Raw genomic sequence first — 15,857 nt, forward strand, 5'->3', positions numbered from 1 at the left:
TGCAGCGATACACCATCCCATTTGGTTTGCGCTTAGTGGGACTATCATTTGTTTTTCAACAGGACAATGACTCAACACACCTCCAGGCTGTGTAAGGGCTATTTGACCAAGAATGAGAGTGAAGGGGTGCTGCATCAGATGACCTGGCCTCCAGAATCACACAACCTCAACCCAATTGAGATGGTTTGGGATGAGTTGGTCCGCAGAGTGAAGGAAATGCAGCCAACTCAGCATATGGGAACTCCTTCAAGACTGTTGGAAAAGCATTCCAGGTGAAGCTGGTTGAGAGAATGCCAAGAGTGTGCAAAGCTGTCATCAAGGCAAAGGGTGGCTACTTTGAAGAATCTCAAATATAAAATATATTTTGATTTGTTTAACACTTTTTTGTTACTACATTCCATATGTGATTCCATATGTGTTATTTCATAGTTTTGATGTCAGAACTATTATTCTACAATGTAGAAAATTGTGAAAATAAAGAAAAATCCTTGAATGAGTAGGTGTGTCCAAACTTTTGACTGGTACTGTATATGTTTTATAAATACGTTATGGGGGATTGGAAATGATGCAGACAATTACACTGATGAAGCCACAATCTATATGCAATATTAAAGCCGATCTATTCCCTAAAAATAAAATAAATAAATCATGCACTTTTAAATAAACTATAATTCTGTCATCGTCAAAAGTAAATAATTGAGACATGTTTTTGATATACCAAACGATTGTATCTCCATTACCATTAATAAAATGTTTTACGCAAAGAAAAGACGCACAATTGTTATGAGCGCGCTGATGTAATTAACTTGTGAGATCCACGAATGTGCAAACATTGGCCGACAGCTTTCCTGCGTCTCATCAAGAATGTCAAACGCTCCTCGGTCACAGGCTCACAGCGGCCGCTGGTAGGAATGTCTGGGTTTTGTTTAAACTCTGCTGCTGTCATCGCTTCAATCTATTCGTTTCAATGCTGCGCTTCGCTATTTCCCGGACCCTGAGAATTAGCCTACTCCCTTAACTCGTCACTCAAGCCACCTATCACCGCTTTCCTCTCAAATCAGTGTAACTATAGGTACTGAAGCAGTGCCATCGAACTTCAAAACCCGCCCGTCTGGGATGGATTCACCGCGGTTTCTCACACAATTTATTACCAAGTGTCAGGGCTAAATAGTTTGCAGGTATTTATTTTCGTGGGGGCTGTGGTGAGAGAATTTATACTCCTATATTTTGTTTCCTTTTTATAGGTGGAATAAAGAACTTCGCACCACAACATACATTATGGGAATGTATATCCATTTGCTGCTTTTGCAGTATTTGGTTTCGAATTTTATGTGCAATGCTCTCGCTTTCGTCGAAGAACCCACAGATAAGCATGCGAAGTCGGATGGATATTGCGGCAGGATTTTACGGGCACAGACACAGGGTACACGGAGAGATGGCTACAATGAGTTTCGGCTAAGAGTCGAGGGGGACCCCGAAAACTACCAACCTGCAAGCATCTACAGAGGTATGCAACTAGAGCACAGTTTACTTACAGTTACTTGCTTGACTTTTGTTATACCCACCAAATTGAAGTGGCTTTGAAATGACAACTATCAGAAAGTAGCTTATTCCAGTAGCCTAACACCAAAGGCAAGTTTAAGTTCCGTGCACAAGTGACTTCATTTCGCAAATGTAGCCAACCAGAGTAGGCTACTTATCACACCTCATTATGTCACTTAAAATGCAAAACATGTAGGGACAGTTCGAAATTTACGGGGGGCGGGGTTGGTCCAACTCAAGGTGTCATAAAACAAATGCACCCCCCTCCTCAATGCAGTGTTCATTTTGGTACTCTTTTTTTGTTGTTGTTGATTTAGTCTAGTCTTAGTCATTTTGACTAAAATAGCATTAAGTCTGAATCAGGTTTGTCATTTAAATAATGATTTAGTCTTATTGTCAAAATAGCACAAACAGTGGGCCATTTTAGTCAACAAAATGCCCTTTCATTTTAGTCACTTCACATTTGTATTGCCTCATTAATTTATAGTAAACATAAATCACTGACTTCCATTTGAACAAACATACATAGCCTTGTCCTACCAACATATTCTTCTGCATAACATCATTTTCTTCCCAAGCATAACATTTTATTCCCAACAGCAGAAATATGACAGACATGTAAATAATATATAACAATTATCTGGCCATGTAAGGGGACCTAATTCAGCCTACCTAGATATTGCATATTACATACAAAACAAGCACACACACAAGCAGAGAGAGAGGGAGCGAAACGGAGAGTAGTACAATCACCAGATGCAAAGTAGTATGGGTTGCACCTCCGTCACTTAGTTGTCATTGTTATCAACGTTGCAGCCACATTGATGTCCAAAAGTAGAATGTGGCTAATGACTGTTTCGCCCAGTGATGTAGTCGAGTCGCTAAACCTCGAGTCAGAATCAAGTTCCAGGTCCCTTGTGTTCGAGTCTGATTAAATGATGAGTCACCAATGGTCGAATCACGAGTCAAGTCACAAGTCCCTATGGCGGAAGTCCGAGTCCTTGTGCTTGAGTCCTGGTCCAAGTGTTCAAGTCGGAGTCACTGGGTCCACATTAACTCCAAATAAAGTTATTTACCCAATCAGATATAGTGTAGTGGGATTTAGTCAATAAATTGTTCGCTATCCATTTCCCTTTCTTTCCATGCTACCAGGGCCACGTTCAATTGCAAAACATACTTGAACGCTGCAGATAGAAATTCTATTAACAGAGCCAACATTATTCCTTATTCAAAATGTCAGAGGCATGTTTGTTCTATATAGCATATTTCTATCCGAATGTATAGCTAGCTAATGAGGTAACATGACTGAACAAGGTGTTGCCTAAACAAATAGCTAACTGTCCAGTTTTAGAAAAGCCCGGTATACACTTTATGAATGTAAAATGGACAATAGAAAGAAAAAAACATAGCGCCGGTATTGTGGGTCATATCTTTTGGATGGTGATGGCTAGAATCAAGTAATTTTGTCAGAGGATATGAGGGAGACTTTGTTAGTATGTTGGTTACAGAACCTGGCTATGAAATGCAGTGGGGAAAGTGTCAGGGTTGAGTGAGACTACAAATTCAACAACTTTTCTATACTCAAGGGAGTATTGTATTGTTTTTAATTTCATAAAGCAGCTTGTGCTTCTTAACGGGAAAGGGTAACTAACTAGAAATCTGGTGGTGACTAGTTAGCTACATGGAAGCAAGCATTGCCTGTGCGATATGTGTATTCGGAGCCTGTCTGCCCACACTCATCGCTTGCTCACCTGCAGCTCACCAGCTGATGTAGGCTAGTGTGAGTGTGCCACGTCCTTCCCATTGCGGAACAGAACTGTGCTGCTAATATGAATTGTGCTTAACACTGAAAATCTCTCAATCTCTCCAAAAGCTTTTGTCCATTCCATTTAGTAGTCAGATGTTAGTCAACTGAAATTATATATTTTTTTGTTTACTTATAGTTTTTTTTCTGGGTCTATTTAGCAGTTATAGTCATGTCAATTGAAAAATTGGTGTTTGAGCAATATTTTGTTCACTTTTTGTTGACACAAATACTGCCCCAATGTAAAAAAAAATGTTTTCACATAACCCTCCCCTTGCACTTGAGCATGCTTTTGTGCCACAGTCAATGCCACGCAGGGCTATGGGCCAGAAGGTTGCGGGTTCGCCGACCACCGTGGACGAGCTCCCTCTCCCTGCCTGTTTCATTACGCTAAGATCAGAGTCGGCTGCAGACAATGATCAGCTAGGGGGAAATCAGATTTTCAACATTTTCATGCCATATTTATAATTTTAGAAAATATATGCAATAAATGTTCCACAAATTTTCTGCTCCAACGCACCACACAACCAATAACAAAGCATAACGACTCCTGCAGTTTTATATTTTTAAACATCACAATAAATGGACTATGTCAACCTCGAATAACAGAAAATACCTCCTTACCTATCTTGTAGGCCTGCCCAGTATCAAATGCTTTTAAATATTTTGGTGTTTTGTAACAGATGTCTCTTTCCATTCATCAAATGGCCACTGCACATTTTGGATTGATTGATATTATTTGTCAGTCATTTTTTGTTGTTGGGATATACACATTTTTTAGATATGCACTTTTTACATATTTTCTACCAGCATGTCACATGTGCAACAAGAGGAAAAAAACTCTAGACCACCTTTAATCCACACACAGAGACTCATACAAAGCTCTCCTTCGCCCTCCATTTGGCAAATCTGACTATAATTCATCCTCCTGATTTCTGCTTACAAGCAAAAAATAAAGCAGGTAGTACCAGTGACTCGCTCAATACGGAAGTGGTCAGATGATGTGGATGCTTCGCTACAGGAGTGTTTTGCTAGCGCAGATTGGAATAAGTTCCGGGATTCATCCAATGGCATTGAGTATACCACCTCAGTCACCGGCTTCATCAATAAGTGCATCGACGACTTCATTCCCACAGTGACCGTACGTACATTTCAGAAACAGAAGCCATGGGTTACAGGCCACATACGCTATACACTTATAAGAAATCCCGCTATGCTCTCAGATGAACCATCAAACAGGCAAAGTGTCAATACAGGACTAAGATTGAATCCTACTACACCGGCTCTGACGTTCGTCGGATGTGGCAGGGCTTGCAAACTATTACGGACTACAAAGGGAAGCGCAGCCGAGAGCTACCCAGTGATGCGAGCCTACCAGATGAGCTAAATGCCTTTTATGCTTGCTTCGAGGCAAGCAACACTGAAGCATGCATGAGAGAACCAGCTGTTCCGGACGACTGTGATCACGCACTCCATAGCCGATGTGAGATACTTTTGAAATGTTTTTATTTTATTTAACTAGGGAAGTTTAAACAGGTCAACATTCACAAAGCCGCGGGGACAGATGGATTACCAGGACTTGTACTCAAAGCATGCGCAGCCCAACTGGCAAGTGTCTTCACTGCCATTTTCAACCTGTAATACCTACATTTTTAAACTACCACCATAGTCCCTGTGCCCAAGAAAGTGAAGGTAACCTGCTTAAATGATTACCACCCCGTAGCACTCACGTTGGTAGCCATGAAGTGCTTTGATAGGCTGGTCAGGGCTCACATCAACACCACCATGATGGAAACCCTAAACCCACTCCAATTTGCATACCGCCCCAACAGATCCACAGATTACGTAATCTCAATCGCATTCCACACTGCCCTTTCCCACCTGGACAAAAGGAACACCTATGTGAGAATGCTGTTCATTGACTACAGCTCAGTGTTCAACACCATAATACCCACAAAGCTCTTCACTAAGCTAAGGACCCTGGGACTAAACACCTTCCTCTGCAACTGGATCCTGGACTCCCTGACGCCCCCCCCCCCCCCCAGGTGGTGAGGGTAGGCAACGACACATCTGCCACGCTGATCCTCAACACTGGGGCCCCTCAGGGGTGCGTGCTTAGTCCCCTCCTGTACTCCCTGTTCACCCACGACTGCATGGCCAAACATGACTCCAACACCATCATTAAGTTTGCTGACGACACAACAGTGGTAGGCCTGATCACCGACAACAATGAGACAGCCTAAAGGGAGGAGGTCAGAGACCTGGCAGTGTGGTGCCAGGACAACAAACAAAGGAGCTGATCGTGGATTATAGGAAAAGGAGGGCAGGACAGGCCCCCATTAACATTGACGGGGCTCAAGTGGAGCGGGTTGAGAGTTTCAAGTTCCTTGGTGTCCACATCACCAATGAACTGTCATGGTCCAAATACACCAAGACAGTTGTGAAAAGGGCATGACAACACCTTTTCCCCCTCAGGACACTGAAAAGATTTGGCAGGATCCCAAGATCCTCAAAGTTCTACAGCTGCACCATCGGGAGCATCCTGACTGGTTGCATCTTCGTCCGAGGGCCCAAAAAATTGTCAAAGATATATTTTTACACTGCTGCTACTCGCTGTTTATTATCCATGCATAGTCACTTTACAAATTACCTCGACTAACCTGTGCCCCTGCACATTGACTCGGCACCGATACCCCGTTTTTATTTAGTATTGTTATTGTTACATAATTTTCTTTTTACTATTGGACTTCCATTTTTTATTTTTTTGTAGTTTATTTAGTAAACTAAAACAATCCAACAATGCAGTTCAAGAAAATAGAGGTAAGGGCTTCTAAGTAAGCATTTCACGGTAAGGTGAAATGCGACAAAAAAAGGCTTACGCGACAAATATGATTTGACACACACACACACCACACACACACACACAGTGTGAAGATTTTTAAAAGTGACCGGGATTGCACTATTAAGTCGAGGACCTATTTCCATTGTGGTCCCTATTTTATTTTACATAAACGCATATATACGATTTCATAGATACAGACAAAAAATGATTGAGTTTGAGGGGGAGTTTAAGTACAAGTTTGTCTGTAGTTTATGCTTTAGATGTTTGGGGCTGCTGGTGAATCATGATGTGGAGGCATAATCAAAGTGACACTGGACTAGCGCACTTGCCAGAGTCATTGGGATGTATATAGCTAGGTTTCTATCTAATTGGTTAAAGATTTTCATGCAAATATTCTATAATTTGCGTAATAACAATATGCGCATTTGCGAGTTGTTTCCATGCTGTTTAATTATAGCGGGCTACCGTCTTGAAAGGTACGGGAAAAAAATATAAATGCAACATGTAGTATGGGTCCCAAAGATCCTCAACATTTTCCAGACACACAAAGCTTATTTCTCTCAAATTTTGTGCAAACATTTGTTTACATCCCTGTTAGTGAGCATTTCTCCTTTCCCAAGACAATCCTTCCACCTAACAGGTGTGGCATATTAAGAAGCTGATTAAACAGCATGATTATTACACAGGTGCACCTTGTGCTGGGTACAATAAAAAGGCCACTCTAAAATGTGTAGTTTTGTCACACAACACAATGCCACAGATATCTCAAGTTTTTAAGGAGTGTGCAACTGGCATGTTGACTGCAGGAATTTCCACTAGGGCTGTTGAAGGAGAATTTAATGTTCATTTCTCTACCATAAGCCACCTCCGATGTCGTTTTAGAGAATTTGGCAGTACGTCCAACCGGCCTCAGAACCACAGACTACGTGTAACCATGCCAGCCCAGGACCTCCACATCTGGCTTCTTCACCTGCTGGATCTTCTGAGACCAGCCACCCGGACAGCTGATGAAACTGAGGAGTAATTCTGTTTGTAATAAAGCCCCTTTGTGTGGAAAAACGTATTCTGATTGGATGGGCCTGGCTCCACAGTGGGTGGGCCTGGCTCACCCATAGCTTTGGCCCTGCCCAGTCATGTGAAATTATAGGACAAATTGGGAGAATGATGATCTGGAACTGACAGCGCATCTCAGTATCAGAACTTATACAGCCAGACTGGCCTGCTAATGTGCTTTTCTAGACCTTATAAACGGTTGAGAGTAGACCCACAGCAGATCCAAATGGAATGATTTTGTACTCACTTAAAAACAATAATGCAATTATTCATTGTATTGTCCCTAAATAAGATCAATTGAATCAATTCTTGCTCTGCTTTCTTGACATCTAAATCAACCAGGCAGGTCCTACAGGTTCTAGTTGTCGCACCTGGACTACTGCCCAGTTGAATGGTCATGTGCGGCAAAAAGGACATACAGTTGAAGTCGCAAGTTTACATACAATTGTTTACAGACAGATTATTTCATTTATAATTCACTATCACAATTCCAGTGAGTCAGAAGTTTACATACAGTAAGTTGACTGTTCCTTTATACGGCTTGGAAAATTCCAGAAAATGATGTCATGGCTTTAGAAGCTTCTGATAGGCTAACTGACATAATTTGAGTCAATTGGAGGTGTACCTGTGGCTGTATTTCTAGGCCTACCTTCAAACTCAGTGCCTCTTTGCTTGACATCATGGGAAAATCAAAAGAATGGTGTGAAAAGTGCAAATCAATCCCAGAACAACAGCAAAGGACCTTGTGACGATGGTGGAGGAAACAAAGTATCTATATCCACAGTAAAACGAGTCCTATATCGACATAACCTGAAAGGCCGCTCAGCAAGGAAGAAGCCACTGCTCCAAAACCACCATAAAAAAGCCAGACTACGGTTTGCAACTGCACATGGGGACAAAGATCGTACTTTTTGGAGAAATGTCCTCTGGTCTGATGAACCAAAAATAGAACTGTTTGGCCATCGTTAAGTTTGGAGGAACAAGGGGTCGCTTGCAAGCCGAAGAACACCATCCCAACCGTGAAGCACGGGGGTGACAGCATCATGTTGTGGGGTGCTTTGCTGCAGGAGGGACTGGTGCACTTCACAAAATAGATGGCATCATGAGGATGGAAAATTATGGGGATATATTGAAGCAACATCTCAAGACATCAGTTAGGAAGTTAAAGCTTGGTCGCAAATCGGTCTTCCAAATGGACAATGACCCCAAGCATACTTCCAAAATTGTGGCAAAATGGCTTAAGGACAAAAAAGTCAAGGTATTGGAGTGGCCATCACAAAGCCCTGACCTCAATCCTATAGAACATTTGTGGGCAGAACTGAAAAATGTGTGCGAGCAATGAGGCCTACAAACCTGACTCAGTTACACCAGCTCTGTCAGGAGGAATGGGCCGAAATTCACCCAACTTATTGTGGAAGGCAACCCGAAATGTTTGACCCAAGTTAAACAATTTAAAGGCAATGCTACCAACTACTAATTGAGTGTATGTAAACGTCTGACCCACTGGGAATGTGATGAAATAAAAGCTGAAATAAATATTCTCTTCTTAAAATAAAAACATTCTTAAAGTAAAGTGGTGATCCTAACTGACCTAAGACAGGGAATTTTTACTAGGATTAAATGTCAGGAATTGTGAGACTGAGTTTAAATGTATTTGTCTATGTAAACTTCCGACCTTAACTGTAGGTAAATTGAGTTGGTCCCGAACAAAGCAGCACATATCGCACTTAGATGTACACAGAGGGAAAGTGTCAATCTCTCTTACGTTTGGTTTTGTACACCCCTTCAAACAGCTGAAAATACAATATTTTTATCATGGAAAATATTTTTCACAGCGGTTTATTTGGTACAATGATTCTCTACACTATACTTGCTTGTTTTGTCACAAACTGAAATTAAGTGAACTATTCAAATTTTAGCAACCAGGAAATGGCCCACATACTGTAGTAGGCTCCACCGGCTGAGTTTGTTTCTCTTCTCAGTACCTGGGAGGGTCTGCACTTGGGATGGGACTACTTACTTTATCTTTGACCTATATTCTCTTAACTCCCCTCCTTTCCTGTTTCCAGTGACTCTGTACGCCTCCAGTCCCTCCTATTTTAGAGGCTTTACACTCATCGCTCTGAAGGAGGGGACGGAAGGAACCAGAGACGACCACTATGCTGGCAAATTCCAGGTAATATACTCTGCATGTTTTCTGTGCTCATATTTGAGTAATTATCTTTTGTATTACAAAATCACCACAAAGAGTCAATACATTCCTCCTAAAACCTCAGTAAGAACAGCTAAACGAGAGTTGTCTCTTTCGCTCAACTTGCGATGAAAATACACCACCTACTGAGTGAGAGTTCTCGAACAGTGAGAACAAACATCCTTAACTACCTCATAATATAAAAAGGAACAAACGCTCCCACAACCTGCTTAGCTTCAGCCCACACTGGCTCCTTCGTTTCCTTGAGTGTGTAACCTTTTTCTACTCTGAAGGTTTGAATCCCATTTTCATTGGCATCTTCAAATGTCCCTAATGCCACCCATAATAGATAATCAAATGCATTCAATATGCATTATGGTCCTGTTGAGGTCATGACATGATTATTACAATCGCATTACTACTGACTGGTTTTAGGTCTTTGTAGAAGTTGTCAATAATGTTAAATTTCATTAAATATCAAGCAATCCATCCACAGCTGGGGTGTCACGGCTGTCGAAAGGAGCGGACCAAAGTGCAGTGTGGTTGTAGTTCCACATTTGATTTAATCCGTGAAACTTTGCAATACATAAATAACTGACTTGACAAAACAACAAACCGTGACGCAGAGAGAAACAAACACTACTCAAAATATAATCACCCACAAAACCCAGGAAGAAAAACCCCTACTTAACTATGATCTCCAATTAGAGACAACGAGGACCAGCTGCCTCCAATTGGAGCCCATCCCAAACAAGCCAACAGGGTTTTGTATTTCTAAGAACATAGAAAAACACAAAACACCCCCTGTCACGCCCTGACCTACTCTACCATAGAAACTAACATCTTACTATGGTCAGGACGTGACCGTACCCCCCCCCCCCAAAAGGTGCAGACTCCGAATGCAACTTAAACAAACAAAAACAAAAAGGGAGGGTAGGGTGGGCAACTCCAGTTTATGGTGGCTCAAATGCAGTCCACATAACCTTAACCTCCAGCAGAGGAGGCGGCTCCGGTTCGGGGCGTAATCCCCGCTCCACCCGCTGATCCTTCTGCTTTATTACCACCGGACCGTGGATCGTCGTCGAAAGAACCGGACTGTAGATCATTGCTGGAGGTTCTGGGCTGCAGGCCGCCGCTGGAGGTTCCCGGCTGCGGAGCGTCTCTGGAGGCTCCGGACTGGGGAGTGTCTCTGGAGGCTCCGGACTGGGGAGCGTCTCTGGAGGTCTGATGCATGGGACTGGCATAGGTGGCGCCAGACTGGTAACACGCACCTCAGGTCAAGTGCGGGGAGGAGGCACAGGACGTACTGGGCTGTGGAGGCGCACTGGAGGCCTGATGCGTGGGACCGGTACAGGTGGCACCGGGCTGCTGACACGCACCTCAGGGCGAGTGCGGAGAGGAGGCACAGGACGTACTAGCCTGTGGAAGCGCACTGGAGGGAGTGTGCGAGGAGGAGGCACAGGACGTACTGGGCTGTGGAGGCGCACTTGAGGTCTGATGCGTGGGACCGGTACAGGTGGCACCGGGCTGATGACACGCACCTCAGGGCGAGTGCGGAGAAGAGGCACAGGGTATACTGGGCCGTGGAGGCGCACTGGAGGTCTGGAGCTTATGGCTGGCACAACCCGTCTTTGCTGGATGCTCAACCCAGCTTGATAACTGCAAGGCGCGGGCACAGATCGCACCAGCCTGTGAGTGCGCCCTGACGACACAGTGCGCATCACCGCATAACACGGTGCTTGCCCAGTCACTCGCTCCCCACGGAAAGCACGGGGAGTTGGCTCAGGTCTCACCCCTGACCCCGCCAAACTACCAGTGTGCCCCCCCACCCCCCCAAAAAAATGTTTGTGGGCTGCCTCTCGTTCTTCCCCGGCAGGCTTCGATATCTGTCCAATACCTGGTCCCCTGGGAGGCGCTCTTCTCCTGCCCCTAAATCCTCCAAAGCCCTGGATATACTCCTCCTTTTCTCCTCAAATGTCCAGAGGTCCATATCACGCTGCTTGGTCCCTTAGTGGTGGGTGATTCTGTCACAGCTGTTGAAAGGAGCGGACCAAAGTGCAGCGTGGTTGTAGTTCCACATTTGATTTAATCCGTGAAACTTTGCAACACATAACTGACTTGACAAAACAACAAACCGTGACGCAGAGAGAAACAAACACTACTCAAACTATAATCACCCACAAAACCCAGGAAGAAAAACCCCTACTTAAATATGATCTCCAATTAGAGACAACGAGGACCAGCTGCCTCCAATTGGAGATCATCCCAAACAAGCCAACATAGGTTCTAGTTTTTGTATTTCTAAGAACATAGAAATAGAAAAACACAAAACACCCCCTGTCACGCCCTGACCTACTCTACCATAGAAAATAACATCTTACTATGGTCAGGACGTGACATGGGGGGCAAGCCCGCAGGCCGCCCAATGCATTTACGGTATCTCTCAATAGTAACCACCATTTATTTGTATATTTGAGTGATATAAAATAAAAGTGTACTATTTATTGCCTGATAAGTATGTATGGTTTAGGTTAATTTTCCATCCATTGTGGGCTCTGCCCGTCAAACAGAAGGGCAAATTTGCCTGTGTATCGCTAAGCTAGAAATTGATAACAACCTATTGTGAAGTGGGACTGATTGTCATCATTTAATTGCACAAATAATTGACAAATTATTCAATGAGATCAGCATGACACAGCAAAATGTATTTCCCATCCTATTGAACATCTGCTGGGAGATGTGCAAACAACAGCCTCAATCAATTTAAATAAAACTAAAGTATGTGAAGATAAAGTTAGTAAAATACTCCACTTGTGCCTTAGACCTCAGAGAAACAAACACAGATTTCCTAACCCTCCTCGCTCTTATTTATCTAGGCCAGAGAAGTTATTACCCAGGGAAGCAAGGGAAGCAAACTAAGTTTGTTTGGAGAGAGATGAGCCCAGATTAGATATAACCTTGTGTTTACAGAGATTAAAAGCATCACTTTGTTTCTACGTTACGGACAAGCTGACTCAGTTGGATATCTGCTCGTTAGGTCAAAGGGTGCGAGTGCATTACATGTAGCAGGGAAAATACACATTAGTGGTGGATGATCTACAGTGGCAGACTCCTTAGTGAAGGAATATTATACCACAGCAGGATATGACATAGTTAGGGGGAGATGGTCAACAGGTTAGGGGAAATATATGGTCACCTTGACCAAGTTTCAATAGGGCCCTGTGTCATAATGACCATGGCGTCTGTTCTTGCTGTGTCTATTCTGATAAAGGTATAGTTGTACCACTCATTTTCTCACATTTTTAAGAAGCAGAACTCAACTTCACACCTTTTTCGAAGGCAAAACATTTGCTTTCTTTACAGCATCATACTGTTAGATTTGGGTATGATTGAGGAACTATCTGTCTGTAGCGCAGGACCTGAAACAAGGATATGCATATTCTTGATACTATTTGAAAGGAAACACTTTGAAGTTTGTGGAGATGTGAAATTAATGTAGGAGAATATAACACAATAGATCGGGGTAAAGATAAAACAAGCAAAAAAACATGTGTTTTTTATTTATTTTTGTTGCATCATCTTTTAAATGCAAAATAAAGGCCAAACATTGAGGTAGGAAGCTGGGAATAATTTAGATGTTGTCCACAACAGGGCGACAGTGTGTGCAAAGTTTCAGACTGATACATTCAAGAATGAGAGAGCTACATAATATATAATATAAAGTCTCCCAAATGGCGCAGTGATCTAAGGCACTGCATCTCGGCGCTAGAAGCGTCGCTACAGACACCCTGGTTCGAATCCAGGCTGTATCACAACCGGCCGTTATTGAGAGTCCCATAGGGCTGCGCACAATTGGCCGGGTTTGGCCTGTGTAGGCCGTCATTGTAAACAATATTTTTTTCTTAACTGACTTGCTATGTTAAATAAAGGTTAAACTTTTTTTTGTTCTTTTTTTTTAATTTTTTTTTTTAAGTCTGCCAGGTGTCCCTCACGAGTTTGCCCAAATGTGGCCGAATTGGTCAATTGACTATTTTCTACATTGTAGAATAATAGTGAAGACATCAAAACTATGAAATAACACATATGGAATCATGTAGTAACCAAAAAAGTGTTAAACAAATCTAAATATATTTGAGATTCTTCAAAGTAGCCACCCTTTGCCTTGAGGACAGCTTTGCACACTCTTGGCATTCTCTCAACCAGCTTCATGAGGTAGTCACCTGGAATGCATTTCAATTACTATGTGTGCATTGTTAAAAGTTAATTTGTAGAATTTCTTTCCTTCTTAATGCGTTTGAGCCAGTCTGTTGTGTTGTGACAAGGTAGGAGTGGTATACAGAAGAAGGCCCTATTTGGTAAAAGACCAAGTCCATATTATGGCAAGAACGGCTCAAATAAGCAAAGAGAAACAACAGTCCATCATTACTTTAAGAGTGTGTTTTCTGTCCAAGTGACCTCCTTTTTAAAAGCTTTTCACACAAACCCAGCCAGCGTCAAAGGTTTTATTGGAAGGGAACAGCAGTAGTGTTACCATTACCATCTCAGCCGCTGTATTTGTATAAAGCATAGTTCATCATTGTTTTGATTTGGGCCAGAGATTGCACGCAACTGTTATTTAGTAGCATCCTTGAGCTAGCTCTCAAGGCTGAAGCTCACTGCAGCATGACATTGATGTTCTGTTTTATTTTTTTAAAATTTAAAGTCAATCTGCTAATAAAGTATACAGTAATATGAGGTATAACTCTATATATTGATTCTCTAATACTGTAGCAAACATGTTCAGACATTTGTACTGTTTGAAAAATATTATATATTAAGATTTGATATCAGAGATTGCTTGAACATCTCTACGGGTTTCCGTAGTAATATAAGTGTTTGATTGATAGGAGGCTCAAGGCAAATGTTTAGTGCTCTCGAGTCTGGAGATTTCCATCGAGATCGGAAGAAACATGCTACTTTTAAATCACATGTTGTGACATTTTAAATATTGTGTCAGAAAGTTACATCCGCCCTGAGTCTCTTGCCAAGCTATCATTTATTCTATGTCTTGATTTTCTCCCATCTGCATCTCCTTGAAAAGACACATACTTTAGCAGGCGCTGCAAAGCATCTGTGTTTGCTGTGTCACCCGGGATGGAATGACTATGAAAACAGCAGTGTTCAGCTGCTCCTCCAGACCCCCCCTCCCCCCTACAAGACAATGGAATCATTCCCTCCTCCTTCCCACAGGGTAACAAATAGATATAGGCTGGGTGTTCTGTAAGAAAAGCACAGTTTCCGAAGTAACTCAACTCCAAGTTCAGCTTTCTCCTATGAATGTGTTGTTTTCCTCAGCACTGTCAGTTGTTTTGTAGCTGCCTGTGACTGACAGGACCTCCATGGTGAAGAGGCACAAAAATACATTTCAGTATGAGTATAATGTGGCCTAAGGAATACTATGGAGGAATCCTGGTGGAGCTTATGTGAGTTGGTGAGAGAAAAGAGAGCGCCACAGGGAGAAAGAGACAAAGACAGCGAGAGTGAGAGATACTAGTTATAGTGAGGGAAGACTGGGCTCACGGGTGCCTAGACAGGATGCAAATTGAAACAATTGTCAGTATCAATGAAGACATTTTTTTTTTTCTAAAAGACCTCCAGAAGGAATTCTTCCTCTTACACAAATTTATCAAGGAAAATTGCTTCCCTCCCTTACTTTCTGTCATGTGTAAAGCATCTGGCTGTTAGATCAATATGATTGTGGAGTCAGGGCAGCTGGCGAACATTCAACGGGGCCCCAGAGGTCATCTCTGTGTGAGTCTGTTGCTCGTCACGCCTGGCTTTTATTACTCTCTCATGGCCGTGGCATAGAGGGGGACTGGGCTGGACACGCCATGGACTCACAACACTGTTTTACCACTGTTTCATTGCGTAATTTGGAGTATAAATAAATAAAATAAAAAGTATTTTTATTACTGTCCTACTTTCAAGGACAGGATGCCTAGAATGTTATGCACTGTACACTCAACTGTCAATCAACCAGTCACATTTGTAGAGAGATGAGATGAAACAACATACCTACAGTGGAATTCAATGTCATAATGTATTACGACAACTCTGTTATCTATCATTTTGAACTGAAGACATCTTAGTTTTCATCAGTTTTAAGAGAAGTTGTTCGCATATCAAACTACACAAAACAGATTGTTACAGTACGTGTAATGCCAGTGTTGGCGTCTGAAAAGGATTCCATTTGAAAACATTCAGCCACGTGTGACTGTGAAATACACTATTGATCCTAGTATGAGGGCGTAGTGGAGTGTGACGCAGCAGCGAGGTGACTACAGATTACAGCCTGTCTCAAACACTAAACCATTGGTTTATTACAAGGAGCCTTGAATTATAGCATAGATCAATAATGAAAATTAGTCATAAGTCTGAGTTGTGAT

The 15,857-nt window shown here is 42.4% G+C and overlaps 1 protein-coding gene across 4 annotated transcripts in view; it reads left to right on the top strand.

Moving 5' to 3' along the window:
- Positions 1 to 849: 849 nt before the first annotated feature.
- LOC106573225 (spondin-1) overlaps positions 850 to 15,857 on the top strand; it is a 137,595-nt gene continuing 122,587 nt past the window's right edge. For 3 of the 4 annotated variants that reach the window (XM_014148063.2, XM_045696944.2, XM_014148064.2), the window contains exons 1-3: positions 850 to 905; positions 1,245 to 1,507; positions 9,311 to 9,417. In XM_014148063.2, coding sequence (XP_014003538.1) covers positions 865 to 905; positions 1,245 to 1,507; positions 9,311 to 9,417 — 411 coding nt within the window. In that variant the 5' untranslated portion in view covers positions 850 to 864. The other variant, XM_014148065.3, reaches the window with a different exon arrangement.

Source organism: Salmo salar, chromosome 16 (genome assembly GCF_965601325.2).
Source record: "Salmo salar chromosome 16, fSalSal1, whole genome shotgun sequence".
Classification (NCBI taxonomy): Eukaryota; Metazoa; Chordata; class Actinopteri; order Salmoniformes; family Salmonidae; genus Salmo; species Salmo salar.